General features: G+C 38.4%; 1 protein-coding gene across 7 annotated transcripts in view; it reads right to left on the reverse strand.

The window, feature by feature from the left end:
- SCAF8 (SR-related CTD associated factor 8) overlaps positions 1-22,987 on the reverse strand; it is a 159,896-nt gene that overhangs the window by 86,026 nt on the left and 50,883 nt on the right. For 6 of the 7 annotated variants that reach the window (XR_010471425.1, XR_010471424.1, XM_065057333.1 and 3 more), the window contains one exon: positions 21,212-22,928. Coding sequence is in view for 5 of the 7 variants with exons in the window: in XM_065057333.1 (XP_064913405.1) it covers positions 21,226-22,928 (1,703 nt within the window). In the remaining 2 variants the exon portion in view is untranslated. Of the gene's footprint in view, positions 1-20,562; positions 22,929-22,987 lie in introns of those variants that run through there. The other variant, XM_065057332.1, reaches the window with a different exon arrangement.

A 22,987-nucleotide genomic window follows, 5' to 3' on the forward strand; every position in this document is an offset into this window, starting at 1 on the left:
GTGAATTAGTGATATATATAAGACATGGTGCCAACATAGATAGAAATGCCCGATTCCCCTGATGATTCTGAAATTGTATTGTTGATAAATCATTTAAGTGAGAGCCCTAGATCCCTTCCAGCAAGAAATAAAGCAGGGATGCTTCTCTTCTGAAATGGGGAATGCATAGCAAGGGAACAGGAGCATGTTAATCAAAATGCTCAGGTGATGAGAAAAAACGAGAAAAATAAAGATGCAATGAGGGATCAAGGTTTATGGAAGTTAATATCATACTTTCTTCTGATCTCTGCAAAACAAGGAGAAGGAAGAAGGAATTTACAGAAAACCAGCAGGCACAAAACTCTAACCACCACAAAATTCCATATTTTGTGACCTTACTGGTTTATTTTACAAATATCTTAGCATGAGAGCCTGAAAGATAAAACAGCACATTGGCAAAACTGGCCATGATTCAAAAAGAACACAGCCTTTGTCAGCATAGTACTTCAACTATTTCAAGTTAAAATCTTTGGACACAAGTTAAGTACCAGCTTAAGTACCCTGAGAAATAAGGTGATGGTGTGTGCAAGAGCTGGGTGGTTTTAGACTAAAGGGAAGCTTGAACATAAGACATATCAGACTTTGTGGGAACAGACAGAGACAACCAACATGAAAGACCATCTACGTGCATATTTATAAGCAGGCATAGAACGCTTTTTCTGTCATAATCTAATCCTAGATAGGCTGATTTCAGCACAACCACCAGGAACCATCAAACATTTTGATTCACAATATGCTTTACTTCCCAGGCGCAATTTCATCAGGATTTACACCCACCTGCCAGGGAACAAAGTGTGTGGTTTTGAAAAACTGTGCCTTTATACTGTGCTCTGTATCACACTTGGGATGAACAGATGCCTCAAAAGGAAGGCAACGACAGGCTTGTGTAGCCTCTTAGGTTGAAGTTACCTTGTTTTTAGCATGAAGGTCAGATTGCCACGTCTTGTAACTGATTACCTTCATAGTTATGCAATTGTCAGTGAAAGAAGCCTGATAAAGGTAGAAGCATTTGTTTCTTGTGTTGAATAAAAAAATTTTCAAGAGCAAGAATAAAATGGAATTTTCATATTGTGCAAAGCAAAAATAATTATTATGGTAGAGGAGTCCTTTTTTAATGTGATGACACATTGATTTTTGGAGGCAACTACAATGCAGCTTTATTTTGCATAGCAACTTCCATACAAATCATGTCTTTGTGTGAATCTTCTTTTGTTTAAACACTGCAGTAATTCAATAATACGGCTTCAAAGTTCATATAAAATAAAAGCAGATAAGGAGACAAATTAAGGATGCATAGCTATTTACATCTATGTCCCGACTGTCCAATATGGACTTAAAAGTGCTGTAAATTTTAGTCTGTTTAAGAGAGTAAAGCTAAATATCATATTGGACTAAATCCAGTCAGATATTGGGAAGACCGTAATTAAAACTTCAGGGATGTTGGTGACAAGATATTTGCTCAGACAATACCCAGGTTTATGGACACTCATTTGTAGGTAATAAAACACAGGTTACTAAATGTAAACAAAACATCACTAAAATCTGTCTCAGTTAAAAATCCTGCAACCTGGAAAACATACTTGCTTTATTAAAACCTAATTAAAAAGCCAAGGAAGGTATCATGTTTCACAGTGCTAACGGACAATCTGCCTTCTGCTTCTATCAAAAATGCGAAGTTCCGCTGAAAGCAGATGGGAGGAAGGAGAATCTCAAGAAACTATTTGTGAAAAGATAATGCACAGTGTATTTCAGAAGATTAAACTCCTTTATGTGAAATATTTTCAAATTTGCCAAACGTAACTCCATCAAGTAAGAGCTTGCTGTTGGGAGGGCAGTTTCTGTATAACATTGTAACATGAAACTTAAGGAAATCAACCCAGTTCCATGAAATGCTGGGTTTTTAAAAAAAATTGAATAGCATCGCACATTCTAGCATAGAAAAAAAAAGTTTCATTAGAAAAACAAAACAAAACATTTCACAAGCTCATCTACCTTGAACTACAGTGTCAGGAAAACAGAAAACTGGGAAACAGAAACATGAACTGAACAAAAGGACAAACTAGTGGTGTGTTTAACCGTATCAGACTTTAAAACTTATCACTGCTCTACCAATCACGCTTCCACCAAGTACACTAACAATCAAGTTTACATAAGTATTGTTTTTAAACCCATCTTTTATGTTTTACAACTGTTGCTTACATTAATTTCTTTTTCTCCATATTTGCCTTATTTATTGCCTTTCAAATAGGCACTACTGCAACTATGCAATCACATGTGTTTAAATCTAAGCATATAAGAAATTGCAGTTATTCCAATCAGACTAGTCACATTTTATAGACTTTGCTGGACTAGTATCTAGATTCTTAAATTTCATATTAATCATAAAAGGAGTGGTTAACACAAACAGCACAATCAACAGGCGAAGCAGTTCAATCCACTTTTCAAAGTATTAATGAGAAATCAAAGGCTTTTATTATTATGACAGTTAAAGCACTGATGAGTGCCTAAATGAGCACTCTCACAGCTGTCATGTCTCCAATGGATTATTTTTATGCTATCTCTTTTTGTCAGCATTGACCTTCAACCTCTTCAAATATGGTTTGACCCTGAAAACTGCCAAAGATGAAATAAGTGGACAAAAGAAGGCATGAGAGCTTTAAATTACATACCATATTTAAGTAATGTTTAATTATTGCTTTCAGATGGCCACTATAGATAATGTAATCAATAGCTACCAAAACAACATCCATCAGCTTGCACATAAAAAGGAAAAAAAACACGCTGTCTGCTCTATAATAGCATAATTTGAGCTGTCAGGAATTGTCCATAAGTTTTCTTAAATTCATCAACCTGCCCCCAACAAGGAACAGCCTAATACTTTTCAAACCATCTTTACTAGAAGAGAATCTTATCTAACCGTAAATACTTCATCTGGACTCATTTCTACCATAAGGTTATTTTCCCAGCTACCTGTTTACATAGTTGGGCAGTATACTTTTTCCTATTATTAAAACCAACTTTATACTCTGGTGTGGGGGTATCAAGCTCATTTTCACTGGGGGCCGCATCAGCCCCACGGTTGCCTTCAAAGGGCCGAATGTAACGTAGGAGTATAAATGTAGGAGTATTTACGGACTGTAGGAGTATTTACATTTATACGGGCCTAAAATTACATTTGGCCCTTTGTAGGCAACCGCGAGGCTGATGCAGCCCCCGGTGAAAATGAGCTTGACACCCCTGATCTAGCAAACATGGACAGTACTGATGGTGAAGCAGAGGCAACAGCTCGGACTCTGCTCCTCAGCCTGTCCGAGGGCTGCGTTCCCCACCCTGGGGGAAGACTGGCCAAGCAGGACGAGGAGCTGGTCCTGACACCAGCGCTGAGGGCCCCACACGTCACCGGAAATTACCGAGTGCTTCATTTGACATCAGGCAGGAATTTGGGAAACAGGTGAAGTAGACTTCTCAACAGTCTGGGAACAATTTCTATCATAACTAAGCCTTGCTCTCCATAGTGATCTCTGAGTTAATTTAAGTTAGTGGCCCTAGTCACATTGGCACTGAATATTTGAGAAATGCTTTAGGATAACATATTTTTGTTAGGGATATAGAACTTGCCTGGAGCAACGATGGGGAACTACGATACCCCGAAAACCACAAAACCCCCAGTAAAGCAGACCCTTTTCTTTGTCAGTTCCTTTCATACTTTCACACGCAAGCTCAAATTCGCAGCATAACAGTGTAAAATACAAACGTTTCATAGAAGACATACACAGATTCTTCTCTCAAAACCTCATCCCTTTTCTAGGCAGTAAAACGTTTGCCATGTTGGAGACTGAGAACGTGATATAACAATAAGCAATTTTGTTGACTCCTTCCAAATGATACTATGATTTCTCCTGGGTGTCTCAGATTTTTATAAGCATCTTAAAAGAAAGATGGGAGAGCCATAAAATGAAATGAGAAGCAGCAGTTCCTTCAAGGTTTTCATGTTGCCAGGAGAGCTGTTTCTCAGAAGGATGAATCTGAGATTTCGTATTTCAAAGAAACTCATTTGGGAAACATCACCTTGCTGGGGCTTTGTTATGGGCAGGTCCACTGGCAGATGAGAACAGTAGGGTGGGTGGCTCATAAACTAATGACATGAGCATGTAAAAAACAAGTATTTTCTTGATACCTTAAGTATCTTTAAGAAAGCTGACCTTTGAAAACTGATACTCTTCACTGAGCAGTACATCCTCCCCTGGAAAACCCCAGGGAAAGCTTGTGCTTTGCTCTGACAGCAAGGAGAACTTTCTGCACCTGCATTTACTTGGCCAACAAAGAGGTGGACAGACGACCTTCTCCTTCCTTCCCACCCCATCACTATAGCAACGTGCACTTTCCCAGGACAGCCCACATCCCAAACACGGGTGGCGGAGCTGCTGAGCAGCTGTATCCACAGTCTGGGCACATGGAACAGGAACGCAGCCACCGGGCTGCAGATGTCCCCTGGTATGGTGGCCAGAGAACCTCAGGTCTAGTATTTACAGTGGCAGGGCAAAACACGGAAAAGTAAATTTATTTAGCTTAATATATATTCAGGTCTTGATTTCTTATTTCTAACATAATTTTAAATATATGTATCTTATTTTCAAGGTGATAATTTTTAGTAATCTTCAATTCCCACCCTTTGAATCTATGCATGGTTGTTATTTGTAAGCAGTATTCGAAGACCTAATCAAATTTCCATTTGCTTTGTAGTTACCTATGCAATGAAATTTCTCTTTTACTGTACACAGGCAACACAGTTTTCTTTGGTATATCCACAAGTATTCCTTCGCTTGCCATGTGAACAAAGTGACCGTACACAAGCCCATCCATGTCCTTATTCCCCTGACTCTGCTGTGGAGAGTGGGCTTTATGCTCTCCCATTACGTGCCACCAGGCTGTCTCAGACGCCATCCCACTTGCCACCTCTCCAGTTACCATTCACTACACATTCAAATGCTGCTTCTCTTCTGTCCCAATGAGAGTCGGGTAGCCTGACCCAGAAAATCTGGAAGCAGCAAGACTTTTCCTTCTCTCTGCTACAAGAAGAGTTCAGAAGTAGGGCTCCTGAGAGGAGGAAGGGACCATGTGAGATTTTACTGTACTGACATGCCCTCAGTAACACAGTGGCCAGATGGTGAAGGAGTAGAAGAATACAAGACGCACAAGTGACACAACAAGGTTATGAATGACACAGTTGCTACCGTTGGCCCCACACAGAGGGAGACCTGTCCAGACATGCTTGCTGGACCTACTGCACTACCCTGATAAAGGCAACTAGAGCACCAAACAAACAGCATAATCTCTACAGCAGGGATGTCAAACTTATTTTCACCGGGGGCCACATCAGCCTCACAGTTGCCTTTGAAGGGCTGAATGTAATTTTAGAACTGTATAAATGCAGAAGTAGTTACATTCACAGAGTCCTAAAATTACATTCAGCCCTTTGAAGGCAACCACAAGGCTGATGTGGCCCTGGTGCAAAGGAGTTTGATATCCTTGCTCTATGGCATCAAATCTAGATATCACTGCGTGGACAGTACTCTTTGCATGTTCTCCACACAACCAATTCTAACAAAAGGAAATGGGCTTAAAAAAATTTCTTTCTTTGTGGATATAAATAAAAGTACTAAAATGCCTCTTTCCTACTATTTGGGACAAATTAGGATTTCTGTTAAAAGACTCAATGGAAAAAAAACTACTAGCTTGTTTTTTTTCAAGCAACAGTTTAAAAAAACCACCTTACTGAATCTGTATTTGACAAGATTTGATGCCCATGTGCAAACCAAGAGTGTATTTATACTCAAAAAGCCCAGAAAGGTGTAAAGCCAGATTCTCCTTTTACTTCCTTCGTTTAATTCACAGTAAATACAATTTAATCCATACTCTAGCTGCAGAGAATACTACAGTCACATTGTTGTTGAACAGACTGAGTAGATATTCACTGTAATGTGGGGGAAAAAATGAGAAATAATTAGAACTTCAGAGAAAAACCATGGAAGATCCTAATAAAGAGATTAATAAGAAATGAGTCACTCACAATGATGGTTATGATACAAAAATCTCTATTTTTCTGCCATTTCCTTTCACATTTCAACATTGTAAGAGTAAACCCGTGGGCTGCTCTTGACGCATCGAGTACAAAGCATTGTGAAAAAACTGAAATACAAAACCCAAATAGCATTCCAATGTAGCAAATGGAACACTGGACTAAGGAAACCAATATAGATTCAACAATCTCATGAAGGCGAATCTCAACTGACCCAAACTGTACTCAAACCAATTGTATTACGAATGAGATCCAGAGTTTAGTAGAGTAAGCAGACCTCAAAAATCACTTGCTTCGTTAAGATGCAAACCTCGTTTCATCACTCCTCCTTCACACCTACTGCACTTGCAACAAGATGTTGCATTACCCTGCAGAACCCGCCTTGCTCAGTAAGCCAGGGTCAGAGGCATCACAGGCTTTAGCTACCTCACTGGCACCTGGGTGTTCTTTGGGGCAGAAATGGTATTTATTCGGAAAAGAAAGAACTGTCGGCATTATATGCGTAATGAGCTGCCTAAGTCACTGGTTTCCGGCCTGTGCATCCCAAACCAATGGACTGTGGTTAAGAGAGAGACAAGAAGTACCTAAGGAAAGCAAACCCCACCACGAGTATGCTGAAATGTGCTGTTTGACATTCAAGTGATCACTTAACTTTAAAACACTTTGAGAGATCTCAGCAGGCTGAAGAAACTTCAAAACTGGAGGCTACACCAATTATATAAATCAATGTTCTCCAGGGCTGGTTTGACATTTTCCTGCCTCTACAAGGACAATCAGCTGAGGTGGGGAGATGAAGAGCACAGAGCAATGTCTGTACACCCACAAGAAAAGGCTTTTAGGGCAACTGCAGTTTTGGGTTTCTGTTTTCACATAGGAGCTACAAAAAGAAGCCCCAATTTGAATCATTAAAGATTTTTCTTACAAGCTATAATACAAAGAATTATTTTTAAAAGCTTGAGATGCAAAGTAAGACATTTAATTACAGTGTAACTCAGCTAGAAAGGAGCTTAGCCTGCTAGAAATAAGCAAAAATCAAGTTGCATTTGATACAATGATCTTGATTCCAACAAGATGCTGGAAAAACAAGATGTTTTCGAAAAAGGTTACAAATAGGAGAAATTACAAAGCAGGAACATGTTCACAGGAAATTGAGCTAATGAGTGTATTTCAGTGATTTATGGCAGGCTAATTCAGAGAATTAGGCACTTATTCAAACAGCCAAGCATCAGAAACTCAGCCAAACATAAGGGTAAAATCAAACAGAGGATAAAAGTGCTTCACTGTGGCATAAAAAAAATCCTTCAAAGTAGCATTATGCAACTGTATCATACTGATGATAAATGTATAATAACGTTTACATTATGGAACTAAATGTAAATATAATTATTTCCCTAAGATAATTCTTACAGAAATTAAGTTATGGTCACTTAGGTGCCATAGCTGTATGGTCCTACACGTTAAACTTACAAAGGCTCCTTTTATGTCTTAGTACCTATGATGTATTTTACATTAAGCTACTGAAACAATATGTAAAATGTGCTCAATATACTCAAAGTATTGAATATGTTATTAAATACTAATATATACACAGAAATAATTTTCATGTTGTATGCCATATTCATTATCGCAATACATTAATTGTTAAAATGGAGTACCTATCGGCAATGGTTTCATTAAGAAATCTTTTAGATGAGTGTAGTACCCATTTTGAGCAAATTTGTAAGTGATTAAAGCCACAGGACTGTGTTATTCGTTACACTCCATCATACAAATGACCAAACACTACGCAAAAAAAATTTTAAAGCATTCCTAGTATTTCTAACAGCATTGATGTTAGAGACTGGCTTATAGCTGAAAATGGAAGATCACAGCTACTATCTCATTTCTGAACTGTTGCAACTGGTAGGATATGTGGATGGACATCACAACCAAGACACAAATGGGGTTGCACAGACAAGCGCTGCCAACAGCTCTTAAGGAACGGCAGGAGAGCCCCAGCTCTGCCAGGAGCTGCTGCCAGGGAAGGGGAATCCCTGTCAGGAGACAGGATCGGGAGCGGGGCTGTTACTGAGAGCTGCCGGACTACTCCAGATTATTACTTGATTACGTGTCAGCACACCGACTTTCTACACGGCTGACAATCATAGAATCATTTTGGTTGGCAGAGACCCTCGGGATCATCGAGTACAACCATAACCTAACTCTAGCACTAAACCACGTCCCTAAGAACCTCATCTCTACATGTCCTTTAAACACCTCCAGGGATGGTGACTCTACCACTTCCCTGGGCAGACTGTTCCAGTGCTTCACAACCCTTGCCATGAAGAAATTCTTCCTAATATCCAATCTAAACCTCTCCTGGTGCAACTTGAGGCCATTTTCTCTTGTCCTATAACTTGCCACTTGGGAGAAGAGATCAACACCCTCCATGCTACAACCTCCTGTCAGGTAGCTGTAGACAGCGATCAGGTCTCCCCTCAGCCTCCTTTTCTCCAGGCTAAACAGCCCCAGTTCCCTCAGCCGCTCCTCAGACTTGTGCTCCAGGCCCCTCACCAGCCTTGTTGCGATGGAAATACCCTGTCTGCTAAAACACGTCACCAGAGTCATGTTATCCAGTAATATCTATAACGTATGAACATATTTACAACATTTCTAGTTTGGAAACAAATTTTAGCAATATTTTACTGGGTTAGAACGGTCGTATAATTGTGTCCAGAGACAGCTCAGATACATTACTCTAAATACATGGAAGCACACGAATGTTAGTCTACAAAGAAAACTGCTCTTATGGAGGGGCTATGTAAATATAGGGGAATAATATACAAAACAGGATCAACATGATCCTACTAAAAGCTGTGAGAAATCTACAAAGCACCTCAGATCCTAATCCCCAGACTAGAGCAGACAGTTTTAGGTAAAGGCTCTTTACCCAGTTGTTTCCAGTGACATACTTGACTGGTCTCCTTCCAGACATTATATATTACACCCTTTAAAAAAAAAAAAAATAGAATAGAAAGTACTCAACATAATAACACTTACTAAACAGAAGTTAAAAGTGCACTTCTACATGTGAAAAAATATTCTAAAGATAATGAAAAGCACATTCCCTCATCTGCATTTCTGAATGCAGCTCTCCTGACCATGTTTCTGTGATGAATAACATAAAAAGCATTTCAAGATCAAGCAGAGCAGAAGCACTCTGACAAGAGGAATCCAGGTCTTGTAAAAGGAAGCAAACTTTTAGAAGCTTTCTAAGTCCTGGAGCTATTTTGTAATGGGCTGTATAAGACAGGACCTGGGAGTCAGCAGGGAACACCAGCAGGTGGGAGTGGGGAGGGAGGGCGGCTGCCATCAGCAGAGCCTCTGCACTACAGCAGTTTAGTGCCAGCAGTGGCAAAAAAGCAGAGAAATATCCAACCATCTGCTTTCACAGACCTTTCTTATAAAGTATCACAGTGATAATGAACTAAGAATCACCAACATTTTTTAAAGTAAGCTTTGAGATGTGAAAATGATAACTGTGTAATCCCTGATAATCACACCAGGGGTTTAAGGCGACGTCTGTAGGAACTTGCGCATTACTCCGAGCCTGGCACACAACAGAGGGGAAAAATCCCTCCCCGTTCGCAGGCACACACACAACTGGATGGAAAACAGCGCACTGAAGCACGACAGGGAATTATTTTGAGAATCATATTCAAGTCATATGGTAGCTCACCTGAATAGGGCTTAAGAGGGCGGCTATCGGGTGTTCACAGATCAACACCACAGTGGTCCGTGAAGACACAGCCACGACTAAGTATGCTCTGTGCCCCCTCTGCTGGTTTCACAGCAGCAAGCAACCACCTCTCTGCTAATAAAGCTAATATAGAAGTAAAATCCAAGGAAGAAAAGCCATTTTAACTGGAAGCAAGAGTAAAAAGAGATACTAAAATTACTTTCAAATATTAAAAGAACTAAATATTTGCAAAAACTTTTTATTTTGAAATTACAAAAAGAAAAACTATTGGGTGGCATCCCTTGCTCAAAGATGCGTATTGCGAATTACTGTCCCTTTGTTTCTACTGTAGCTTCTTAATAGTTGAAGTCGACTTGCACTTTTCAAAGACTAAAATAAGCATTTTGTTAGATTCAAGTGTTGTGTTCTTTTTGAAGAAAAAAGTCAGCCTAATCTTAAAGATCTTGGCAAAGAAACTGAAGTCAGTGACTACATTTCTTTTTAAAAAAAAGAAGTCACATATTTTCCTACCAGCTATTTCAGCTGGTTTTCATTATGGTTTCCATCAAACTAAGAAAAACACCCCACTCTCATAAACACAGGATTCAGCATTTCTTGTTTTCAGAATCAATTTTTCCCCGTTTAACATAGTTTTTTCAAACAGCATGGCTTGCAATGATAATTTCTCCTCAGTTTACATGACTCCTGTTGACTGTTTTCAGAGTTACACATGAACCTCTGTGGTCTGTAGAAATGACATAACCCAAACTCTTGCACATTTGAAGTTACCAAAACCTAAAGCAAAACAAAATGCCAAATAGTGTTAAACCTCAACAACATCCAGCTAGTTGGGCACCAATTCTACTTTGCAATCAAGTGCAAACACACATAAACCCCGGAAACTTCACTTAATATCCCTCATAAATCCTTTGATTTCACAGGTCTTCAAAATCATGGTAATCTCCCTTTGGTCACTGCTGACACTTCTAAAACCATATTTAATCAGTACTAAAACACCAAAGAAAGGAACATCAAATCTCAAGTTCATTGCATCACTAAAAAAAAAATAAAATAAAAAAATAAATCAGCAAATGCTTAGAAAATATTTTAGAATATACAACATTTTGCATCTTTGTGAAAGGAGCTTCTATACCGTTTTATTTTAATTACCATAAAACCAGGATCTCTGGAAAGAAAAATCTCGTGATACTGTGATACATGACAACTTGCTACTGCCCAGGGATTTGTTTTCATAGTTTTTGACTGCAGAATAAAATACTACATCCCTAACCACAAATAAGGCGACTGAACTTTAAAGATCTCCCCTGTTCCTGCACACAACTCACTCTTCAGTCCTGCTAGAACAGACTTCCCAGTTACTGTGCTATTCTGCTGCTGCTTGGCAGTTTTGCATCCTCCTGGTACTACATCGTGTTGTGATACACTCAGAGGGAAACAGCTGTAGAAAATGTCATTTTTGAGAGAAGAAAGCTAATAGACTACTAAAAAATATTTTCAAGAAGCACACCGTACGTAGAACCAATGTACAGGGATACAGGATACAAATAATACAGTATAAAAGGTAAAAGAAAGAAACTAATTCAAACTTCTTGTACTGCAGTCTGCACAGTCAGGACACATGCACTTTCTTATAGAAATACTGTCATACAGGCAAGATTTAACCACCACCTGAAGACAACAAATTTAATTGCACTGGTGTAGAGTATAGGAACTTCACCATATCGATTACTTCTCTGAGCAGGGGATATGCAACTCCTTTCACCACTATTTTATTAAACCAGCTCAGTTTTATGCAAGAAAGAATGTTTTGGTTTTGAAAAAGACAAAAAAGGTGCACATGGAATGGAGTGTTTGCCTTATGTCACAGACAAGAGCCAGCAATACCCAGTATCTGTGTACTTCATGGGTAAGAGCATGGATTAGAGCTTTGCTTGGTATTCCAAGTGTCCAGAACAAATACATCCAAACTGGTCACACTTCACAAAAGTGATAGCCAGCTGCTGGCCTTGTTATTCATATCAGGTCCCTGAGCTCCAGTACAGATGATAGTTAACTCGGGGAGTAACACATCCAGCTGCCACTCTCATCTTTCTATAACCAGGGGCTTGCTGCAAAGAGGGGTTCAAAAATGGGATAAGGAGTCCTGGCAAGGCAGGCTCACTGTTCTCACATGCTCCTCTTGCTGTACGTGCCCTGAAAAGCTGCTCTTCACACAACGTAAAAATATCTTTTGGGGACACACTGGACCTTCCCTCTTAAGAAGAACAACTAGGCTACAGTGGCTGGCTGGACACCACTGCTTTATGTAGATAGGGAAATAGCAAGAGTACATGGAAACTGTTCCTTCAAAACCCATTAAAACTTCACTTTCTGACTGAAGACACTGGAAACCATGCTATAATAATCAGCTCTGAAATGCTCATTCCAAAGGGCTTTTGCCAAAAAAATGAAAGTACAAATTGGGGAACAATTTTGTCACTGCAGTAGAGGCTTTGTGTCAGAAGAAAGCACACCGTATTTCCTACTTCAAACTCTGAAGAACAGTGGCATCAGAAGGATTCAAAAGGCCACAGGAAGAGACCTAAGAACATCTTGGTTAGGAGAAGGGATGACAATGAGATGTAGCACTTCTGTGCCATCTGTAACCAATCATGGTCAAGACCACATGAGGTACAGGAAAGCAAATGCAAGTGACTGATATATTTGAGGTATCCACCTACTGCTAGTATTTTAGAAGGTCATTACCATGAAAAGTTTCATAATTTCACTCTTGGCCTTTTCGCAGATAAGGAGACCAAGAAGTAGGAATACCAGACCTGTAATATTTTCAGATATGATTCTGCTTCAGAACAATCCAAACAAGCACCTACAGTGGTTTAATAATCTCTCCTCTTGCTTGCTTGTAGCAGGGTTCAAGTAGAGCACCTGGTTCACAAATCTGACTCACCAGCAATGATTAACTCAAAGAACATATTAGCTAACTTTAAATACTTCTCCTATTTACAAATAGTAACTATGTGACAAAGTTCACTATAAAAAGACTATCCTGCTGCCTGTAGTAATGCTGTGGCTTGGGCAGAGAAGAGAACCCTGATCCCTGGCTGAGTAGGAGCCTTGTGTGTATATGGCTCCGGCCCAGCCCACGCTCCAGGCGTCAGAGTAATTATGGTTTTCTCTGTCACAGTCCACCAGAGCACCATTTTCTACAGTATAAAGCCGGGAGCTTTATACTCTCACGTACAAAATTGGTCACCAACAAGACTGAGCCTTTCCTGTGTATGCAGCAATACTTTGCATCGTTTTACTTAAAAATAATAAAAAAAAAAATCAGATCCTGACCACCATATAGTTACAACAATAAAAATGTGGTGTAACCCACCAAATGTTTCATAGGAAGCTAAATTTAGAACCCTAACTTAACGTTTAAATTTTTAAATATTCACCTGATTTTCAGAGATGATGTGCAGTTAAATCTCGTCGTGAGCACATACATGTCTAACTTTGACTCTTCCGACACAGCAAGAGTGGAACACAAAACATGTCTGTTACAGGAACACCAGGAGTGTAATAGGTACAGCAAGAGCTCATACTGTACTTTGTGTTTCCTTTCCTGTGGTGTAGACTGTAAATACTGGGGCTAAGCTTTCCAGAAGATTCTATAAAATTGATATATACACATACAGCAACAGCTCAACAATAATAAATTTTAATGTGTTGTGTATCTTGCTGTATGTAGCTCAAGTCAACACTAGACAGTTACTGTAAGACAAGATGTATAATTTCAAAGCTCTACAAAAATATAGTTTTCAAATAGATGGCTTTCAAAAAATGCCAATCAAACGGTAAAACAAACCACAAATTAAGACTTTTCCAGTTCTCTAGCAGACTTTCCTTGGGTGTTATTTTTTTACCAATTAAATGCTAGAAATGTTTAGAAAATTTCTTTCACATATTTGTTCCTTTTGGATTTATGTTTGCTTGCTTTTCTGTAGCAAGATGAGAGCCATTTAGAACAAATTACTTCTCAAAGTTGCAAAAAGTGAAATTCATCATTTTCAGACAATCTGGTGGTCAAATTTCTTCACTGTCATTATAAGAAAGACTAAAATATCTGATGACAAGGTAAGGAATAGAGAAGGGAAATGCAAGACCTGGGCATTCACCACAGTGTGCAAGTGTTGCATGGGACAGATCCTGAGGTTGTTCTTACTTCTGCGTAACTTTTCAGGGTGCATCTCAGAGCCAGCAGAAACTGCTAGGTGGTGTGAAAAATGCCGTTTTAGTTCTGTTCTTGAACATGCTGGAACCAGACTATCATGACAAAAATACGTAATTTTGGATAAAAATTTTATTTCCTTTTTTACATGTCATCCATTCTTATTTCTATTCTAGTTAATACAGAAATGTAAGAATTTTTAATCGGAGAAAATTTATTGAAGAGAGCTAGGTATCACATTCTAAAATGAAATAAGAAAACTTCATTAACCTAGTGCACTAATTTTTCTTTAAATCATTTGAGGAAAAAACGCTCTTTAAATAAAAGACAGCCTGTCTAAAAAACAGTAAGCAGATTAGGAAAAGAAAGCTAGAGGACCTAATGGATTCTAAACAAAAAACAGTGACCACGTATTACAGGGCTGCTGTATGTGCTACAGTTAAAAGATCTACTTAGTACCACCATTTGAGAGAGCCAGCTTTAACTTGCTTGCTTTCTTTCACTCCATGAATTTCCTAGCACAGGACTAGACAACACCACAGTTCTTTTCAGACACTTTGTACAATCTCTTCCATCATACTCTCAGAATCTCAAAACAATCTTTATTAGGGCTGACTGCTCATCAATACTTACACAGGGGAACGGGATGTGAAAGAAAAAACTAAAATTACCCCCCACAAGGCTTTGGGCTTAAAAGCAGTAGAAAAACCAATGAAACTAGAACCAGATAATCTTCTACCACCTGCCTTTCTAAAGGCTACTGAAGAAGAAACTGAAACACACAAGACAAAGCATTTGAAGTTCTGAATCCCATGAAGTCAACAGCAATATGCTGTTGGTAAACAAGTGAAGCCATATATCACACACTGGTTTAATACTATATTTAGTCTGGTTTAGTACTAAGACATTACTTTAAAGTCTCTGGAAATAGCATGAAAGGTAAAGTAAAAATCACCATCGAGAAAACTGTATTTTCTACAGAAAGCAAATGATACTGTAGCTGGGACTTTCCAAACTGGGATACTTTTGTGAAATGCACCTTTTTAACTACGGAGGTACTCAATCAGTAATTATCTCTGTACTGAGTAGACATTCCTCAACAGCAATGTTTCAGATTGGTGGTTCACCCAATTCTGTAATCTCCTCTTTTGATTTCTCTGATGGTTTTGCCCCACAAAGCACCACTCCCAACTTCTCACTAGTTGTTTGTGTTCATATTATAGTGATGTAATACATACAATGTATTACATATTAGAAAAAAATACACAGACATTAATCAGAATATTCTCTAATCAGTGTTCAGAGTGGAACCCTGAACGAGGTCAGTATTTGGACTGGGAGATAACACAAATAAGGAACAAACAAAAAAATTGGCTTTTATAATACAGTGACACCTCAGTTCAGTACATTCCTTGCAAGTAAGATAGCTTTTTATCACGCTCTGCAGTATCTACTACCTAAAAACACCCAAATAGGTATATTAACATCTGTATTAAGTTATTTCTCCAAGAACCTTGTCATCTTACAAATATTCACACCATCCTGTTTGCTAATTACCTCAGAACAGCATAAATCTGAAGTAACTTTTTCCCTTGATCAACTAAAGCGATGATGATGGAGCTTCCTTGAACTAGTCAAAGGCAGATGTATTTTTAGAAAAGACTTTGAACACAAAGATTTTTTTCTACTTAATTCCTGCTATATTCAAGAAAAAGCTACATTTCTTTTTTCCCCAGATGTAATTACGATACGATCTCTTCTTTAGCATGGAAGTGACATTCATATCCAAAGTCCCTGCATCTATGGCCTGCATGAAGCCTACCAGTCTACATCTGATTTAACAGTTCTATATCCATTTAATACTCTGGCCCTATTAAGGTTTTCTTTGCACTGGCTTACACACAATTATAATGCTCAACACAATTATAGTATTCTAATGCTTCAGTACACCAATCCATATGGCTGTGAAGTTTACCCTAGTTTTAAAACACACAAATTCACTATCTTAAGACAGATTTTTTTCTGAAATTCAACAGAAAACTTGATACATGCTATGTGTGAACACATATCGCTTTATAGCAGAGATATGTATACAGAAAATAATTCAAGAAGAAAACTGCAGCATTGAAGCATTAAATCAGGAAGGAAAAAAATCCTCAACTAACCTACCTATAGGTTAAAATACTGACTAGATTTTTTTTTGTAGAGGACAAAATAGTCCCTTGTCTGAGAGAATTAGTCTGATTTCAGCTGATAGGAAGCAGAGAGACTTAAAAATTAGCATTAGTGAGCTAACTTTAAGAGAAAAATGACAAAATACAGAATCAGATTAGTAAACCACTGACACCACTAATATCGGTTACTATGCAACTGCTGAAATGTGCATTCTAAACTTCTTAAAAAGAGAAAGAACCTTCATCTTCCACTGCACAACAGACCTTAACAACCTCTTGATTTTAAGGAGTGCTCAGATCGCTACTCCTTTCCCTCCTCCAATCTTTGGTAGCGGAGCAGATCTAAAAGATCCTAAGAGTAGTATATTCAATGAGACCACCCTTCTTCATCAAGTTTGTGAAACACAGAAAGGAAAATAAGAATTACACCAAATACAATTTTACAGCTTACCATCTTCGACAAAACCCTTAATAAGAGACCTTCATACTATCTGATCACTGACAAGAATCACTTCTCATATTCTATATGCCTTTGCTGAAATTTATTAAACAGATGTCATGAATTTTCTTTTTTGTAGCTCTAGCAGACGTTTCTTGACTATGAAGTATCATGTACATATGTTAATAAAATTCAAAATGTTTATTGAGTACCCAAAGAACTTGTACAGACTAAGTGGAGTGAACAACATCACTAAGACAACTATTCAAGAAGAAATATAAGACTAGTTACAATTAAGAACGTCTTGCAATACGATATTCTTTTCGCCATTGCAAAGTTTCTGCTGACATGAATTAATATAGTAAAGTAACATGGTGGAAAGATGCTCTTGCCATTCTTGTTCAAATAAACAACTTCAAATTAAAAAATTATATTCTACCTTCATGTCTTTTACATCAATCTCTCAACTACACAACTAGATAGCTTCACAGTACATGCTTACTTGTGAAAGTTCATCTCTTAAAGGAAAATGTGACTAAAGTAAAATCCAAAGAATCAGAAGTAGATGTCAACAGGTAAAGATCCTTTCATTACCTGAATTAACAATAACAAAAAATCATCCTAGCTACTCTTGATGACTCCTGATACTCTGAATAGGTTTTAAAATTATATCTGTTCAGCTCCCATCATCAAAAGATAAAAAAAGTCCCTCTCGTTGTTATGATATTTTTAAAAGCATTACTGAAAATACAAAGAATGACATTTGGGATCCATTTTTACCAGTGTCAAATCGATGACCCAAAGTTTTGAGTTAGGGGAACATGTATCAGGAAAATGTGTGCTTTAAGTGCTGGCTGGCATAAGGTATCCTTGCATGTGTTCAGAACTGCTGACATTGTATTTTGACATAATTTTGCAAATACTTGGCTTATTTTATAAATAATTTCCATAGACAATTTGTTCTGTCATTTTCCAACTGTGCTTACGTATCACCTGTGCATGCCATATTACAAGCTTCACTATAGTATTCCTTTCTTGCCTTATTCAGAGTAAGAGTACCTTATCTTCACAAATAAAGCAATTTAAATCACTGAAATGGCTTGAAGCATGGTATAGTCCTCCACTCAAGCAAAGGAATCTAACAGAATTTATTCCCTTGACTTTGTAATAACAATGGGAAGCACTATATATAAAAATGAAAGTGTACCAATATTTCACAGAAAAAGGCTTCAGCAAAGAAATCGCGTCCTTATCGCAAATGAAGGCTACGTTTCATCTTTGTAATCTTTATGGACGTAGCTTTCTGCTCAAATACAGTACTGTGAAAGATGAGAATCACAGTCTGCTTAGAAAGGTAACAGATACATCACACAACTTACTAATGCATAAAGTTTTCAAGTAAATGTGCAAGCCTGATCTATTGTGTTGCCTGCAAAGCTACCTGAAATATTTTTCAATATGTATGTTACTTATGCAAATAGTAAATCAGCTTCTTCAGGTGCCAGAATCAACACCTTTCATCCCTAGAGCAAGCTTTAAACAGGCATAAGCCAGAACTGCTGCCCAAATGCCTGGCCCCTGTCATCCTTCTGTTCCATTTTCACTCTTTGCATCAGCAGAAGTCACTACTATGAGCTGCATCAGAGAACTGGTCTGGACCCCAGGACCGCTCCTTTCAGTGCACACGTTAGTTTACGATGGCTTAATCTACAGTGAGAAAGCCTTCACTCTAACTCTGAAACATTAAAAAATTCCTACTGGCAAGATAAAGCATACTGTTCTGGTAATATTAAGTCCCTTCTGAGTTTCTGAATACAGCTATTTTGGTAATATTTGTCTGCATGCTACATTAATAAAATAAGAAATAGAACAGTTCTAACTGTAAACATGATGCAACTGAAGACTGTAAAACAAAATTTTATTCTTAAAAAAATTGTTAGAAATTAATGGTGTAACACATATGTACAGTAGCCAATTTATTAATGCTTGAAAGGTATTAACAAAGACGAAAAATCATTAAATAATACATTGTTTTATACCACTACTATTGTTTAACATCTCTCACCTGGCAAATTACCATCATACTAATGAGCAATTTAGCATACTGCCAGTCCCAGTTTAGAAAAACAGATTAACTTTCGGTTTTAAAGAGGCATTTATCAAAATGTAAAGCTACTGCCAATATGTGTTTGAGTATTTACGTGGTCTATGACTGAAGCCTTTTCAAACTGCACATATCAAAAATAAAGAAAATCCCTTAAGTTCACAAAGTATCCTTATAGTTATTTTGTGTGTTTTGACTTCCACGGTCATATCCGCCTGACCAGAATACTACTATTAGGTGGTGCAGCAGCATCAGTCAAATTCTTTGAGTGAGAGTCTACCCATAAAGGTAATTTTACCTTAAACATTGCTCATCTCAACTCCTGAGACATGTTCTAGTAATAAACACATCAGCAAGGCCTATAACAAAGAAACAGTTATTTAATGCATACCTCACTATATCCTAATGTCTACTACTTGCACAGTAAAGAATCAGTCACTCAAGTCCGCTCTTTGAAAGGGCTACCTTCATTAAGCTCACAGGTTGTTTACTATCCAGAATAAAAGTTACAGTAACTGAAAAACTGAATCATGACCTAGCATGAAAAAATACCCCACCTCCCAGAGGGAGAGGGCAACACACGTGTGACCTGCTTCTACATTCAAACGCGTGCTGATGCTTTACACTCATGGCTCATACTCATACTTTCATCCCTTTGGCAGAAGCAAAAGGGGCATTGAAACTTGCATGTTAATGCTTTAATGTTAAAGACCAAAATTCTAATCAGAGCTCAAAATGTTTCTCCTACCAAAGGGGCATTCTTATAAAAGAATCTACCCTTGGATCCTATTACGAAAGAGAAAAACAACTTTCTCGAAACAGAGTTAAAGGATGCATTCAGACACGGAATTTTAACGAATGTTATGTTGAAAGCAGTTGGTGAAATGCACTTGAGTGGAACAAACTGAAAATCTGACATTACCCTATAGCCAAATCTTTCACCACTGATTTAAAAGATACACGAGCAGCAAAGTAGGTGAAATGGGAGAGAAGAGCATTACTAATTTACCTAAGCAGCCAATTCATCTCAACAATTTAAAAAGAGGTTCTACTTCAATGTTAAGCCATCAAGACACAAAGTCCCCCTCATTTCTGTTAAAAACATATAGGATTTTTTTAGAACAACAGCTTTTTACTTTTCGTGCAACATTTCTGGACTTTGAGTCACTAAAAACAAATAATCACAAAATACTTAAACACTACCACTACCTATTTAGAGTACCAAATATATTACAAAATAAGACAATGCAAATACTGGCTTAAGTTTTGGCTTCATGCATATCTGCATTTTAAAAAGCTAAAATCCTACTGTATATTCTTACAGTATATCATGTTCCACCTTCTAGAAGTAGTAAGAACATCATCATAATGACCATGAGAAGGTAAATATAAGCTTGATGATACTGCAGTGAAATAATTTTGTCTTACTGCCTAAAGAAGGTGAAAGGCAATTTTTTACAACCTAGTTTCATTTCAATTTTATTGAACTGTCTACAATATTCTGTGAGTGTGTGCACATATACAGGCACGCACCGAAAAAGTGATATCTACAAACAGTTTACACAAATACTTACATACAAATGTTATTTACATAAACTAACGTGACTGCATGATTTTTGACGTAAAAACCATATGCTTCTTGCACATTAACTGTTGCATCTGTCTTACAAAAGTAATATAAACCTTTTGCAACAACTAGCTAAGCACATATCGCTGATTCCAAGTTTTTAGAGCTTGCATGTTTTTAAAAAAATACAATACCTAGAACACTGTTATCAAACAAATATGCTTTATTGGCATCTAAAAACAAAATGCACCCAACATTAAAATGTACTTTTTCATTTTTTTAAACCCACTGCAGTACGAGGAACAAATCACAAACACTTACTTTAGAGAAAACAGAGACTATAGTGTAGATTTTACAAAATCACTTTTAATCTCTGTATTATGCTCCTTAAATAACATGGGTCATTTCTCTTTCTGCCGAATTGAAGGAACATAAAATATCACAGCTTTGTCTATACTTTAAAATTCTGCAGCAGCCTAAAAACACGGACAACATACACCAGCACCTGTTTTCAAGTATAACAATTTCGATAGCCAACCTAAGGGTATTATCTAAAAAATCCATTTTCTTCCATAGGAAGTCTTTGTTTGACAAGCTGTTATTTTATCTTTGTGAAATTAAAAGCAAGTGGGGGCAAGTTTATGCTTTACCAGAGAAATTAAAAAAAATGTTTACCTACCATGTTCAAATTAAGAACAGTGTTCTATACAAGTCAGTTGTACAGTTATTTAAGTGAAAGATGAACATGAACATCAGATTAACTTAATTCTGGCAGACAAAAGTGAACTGCTACCGTCCAGTCAGCCATTTATCTATTACAGAGAGATGACAACTTTACAAAAGGTATCTTTTACCTACTGAGTGATGATTATGTCCCCTCAGTTTCTGTGCTTTCTACCACTGGTGCACTTTCTATATCAGCTTCTGTGTCACTCTTCTCTTTGTTTATCTCGACGGAAGATGTCAGTTTTTCATACAGTTCTGGATCATCCTGCACCTGTGCAGCTGGTGGCTGACTTTCTGTCTCTGTATTTTCACCGTTTACCTGGGGCATATTATCGGCTTTGCGTTGGGAAGTAGCCCCATCAAAATATTCAAACACCCGTGGATGTGGAGGGGGGATCCAGTTGTTTGACATTCTGTCTCTTCCAAACCTGTTCCCATTAATTTCTCTGCAAAAATTAAAATCTCTGTCATCCCTATCCCTCTGTCTTTCCCAGGGTCTTCTGCGGTCATCAAAATCTCTGTGAGCATCTTGTTCAAAACCTCTGTTCCAATTGGGACCACTTCTACTATCAAACCTATAGTTTACATGCCGAAACCTCTCCCTGTCTTCATGGAAGCCTTTAGGTCCACCATAAATAGGGAAAGCATGGTGCTCTCTTTCATCATAATCTCCTCTCTGTCCCCAGTGCTTGTCGGAATTGAAACCAAAATGGTCTCTTCGACCAAGGTTATCTATACCTGGTCTTCCAAAATTTTCTCTCATGTCTACATGTGGTCTTGCAAAGTGGTCTCTTCCATCTACTGGAGGCCTTCCTATACCCTCTCTTGGATCAACTGGTGGTCGTCCAACCGAATCTCTGACATCCACTGGAGATGGTCTGCTAAGATTATCTCGGTTTTCCACTGGAGGAAAGCGATAATCTCTGTCTCCTTCCTGCTGAATGTTATCGCCTCCAAGTGGCAGTCTTTTCTCTGGATTAGAAATGCCATCAATATTTTGTCTTCCTGGTGTTCCAAAAGGTCTTTCTGGTTGATTAAAAATATCTGCTGAAGGAAAAGGACCTCGAGGCGGTGGGTGAAGAGATGGATCAAGGATTGCTGGAGGAGGAATACTACGCTGCGGTGGCATTCCTGGCTGCATTAATGGAAACCTTGGTCCAGGCGAATGGGGCATTAGGCCTGGACGGATGTCTATGAGAGGCATTCCGGGCATTCTTGGACTACTAATATTTAGATGAGGCATGTTTTGAACCCCAGCAGGATGCTGCATTGCCAGGAGTCCAGAACTACTTGAAATATTTGGTGGTGGCACTCCCATAAGTCCAGAACTACTTGAAACATTGGGTGGTGGCATTATGAGAAGCCCAGAGTTGCTTGAGACACTTGGTGGCTGCAGTCCTGCCAGAACTCCTGAGCTGCTTGAGACATTGGGTGGCTGCATTCCTGTCAGAAGGCCAGGACTGCTCGAGACACTGGGAGGATGCACTCCAGCTAAAAGCCCTGAGCTACTTGAGACATTTGGTGGCGGTTGCACTCCAGCCATAAGTCCAGAGCTACTTGAGACATTAGTTGGCTGAACTCCACCAGCAAGAGAAGAGCTACTGGAGACAGTGGGTAGCTGCACTCCTCCTGCAAGACCAGAACTGCTTGAAACTGTTGGTGGTTGCACTCCTCCTACAAGTCCGGAGCTGCTTGAAACACTGGGTGGCTGTACTCCCCCTGCAAGTCCAGAGCTACTTGAGACATTGGGTGGTTGCCCTTCCCCAGTAAGCGCAGAACTGCTTGAGACGCTGGGTGGTGGGACTCCTCCAACAGGTCCAGAGCTACTCGAGATGTCACTCTGCACTAAAATGCAGCAACAAGAATAATAGTTAACCTAAAATGTCAGTGTAATACATAGCATT

This window comes from Columba livia, chromosome 3 (genome assembly GCF_036013475.1).
Source record: "Columba livia isolate bColLiv1 breed racing homer chromosome 3, bColLiv1.pat.W.v2, whole genome shotgun sequence".
NCBI lineage: Eukaryota > Metazoa > Chordata > Aves > Columbiformes > Columbidae > Columba > Columba livia.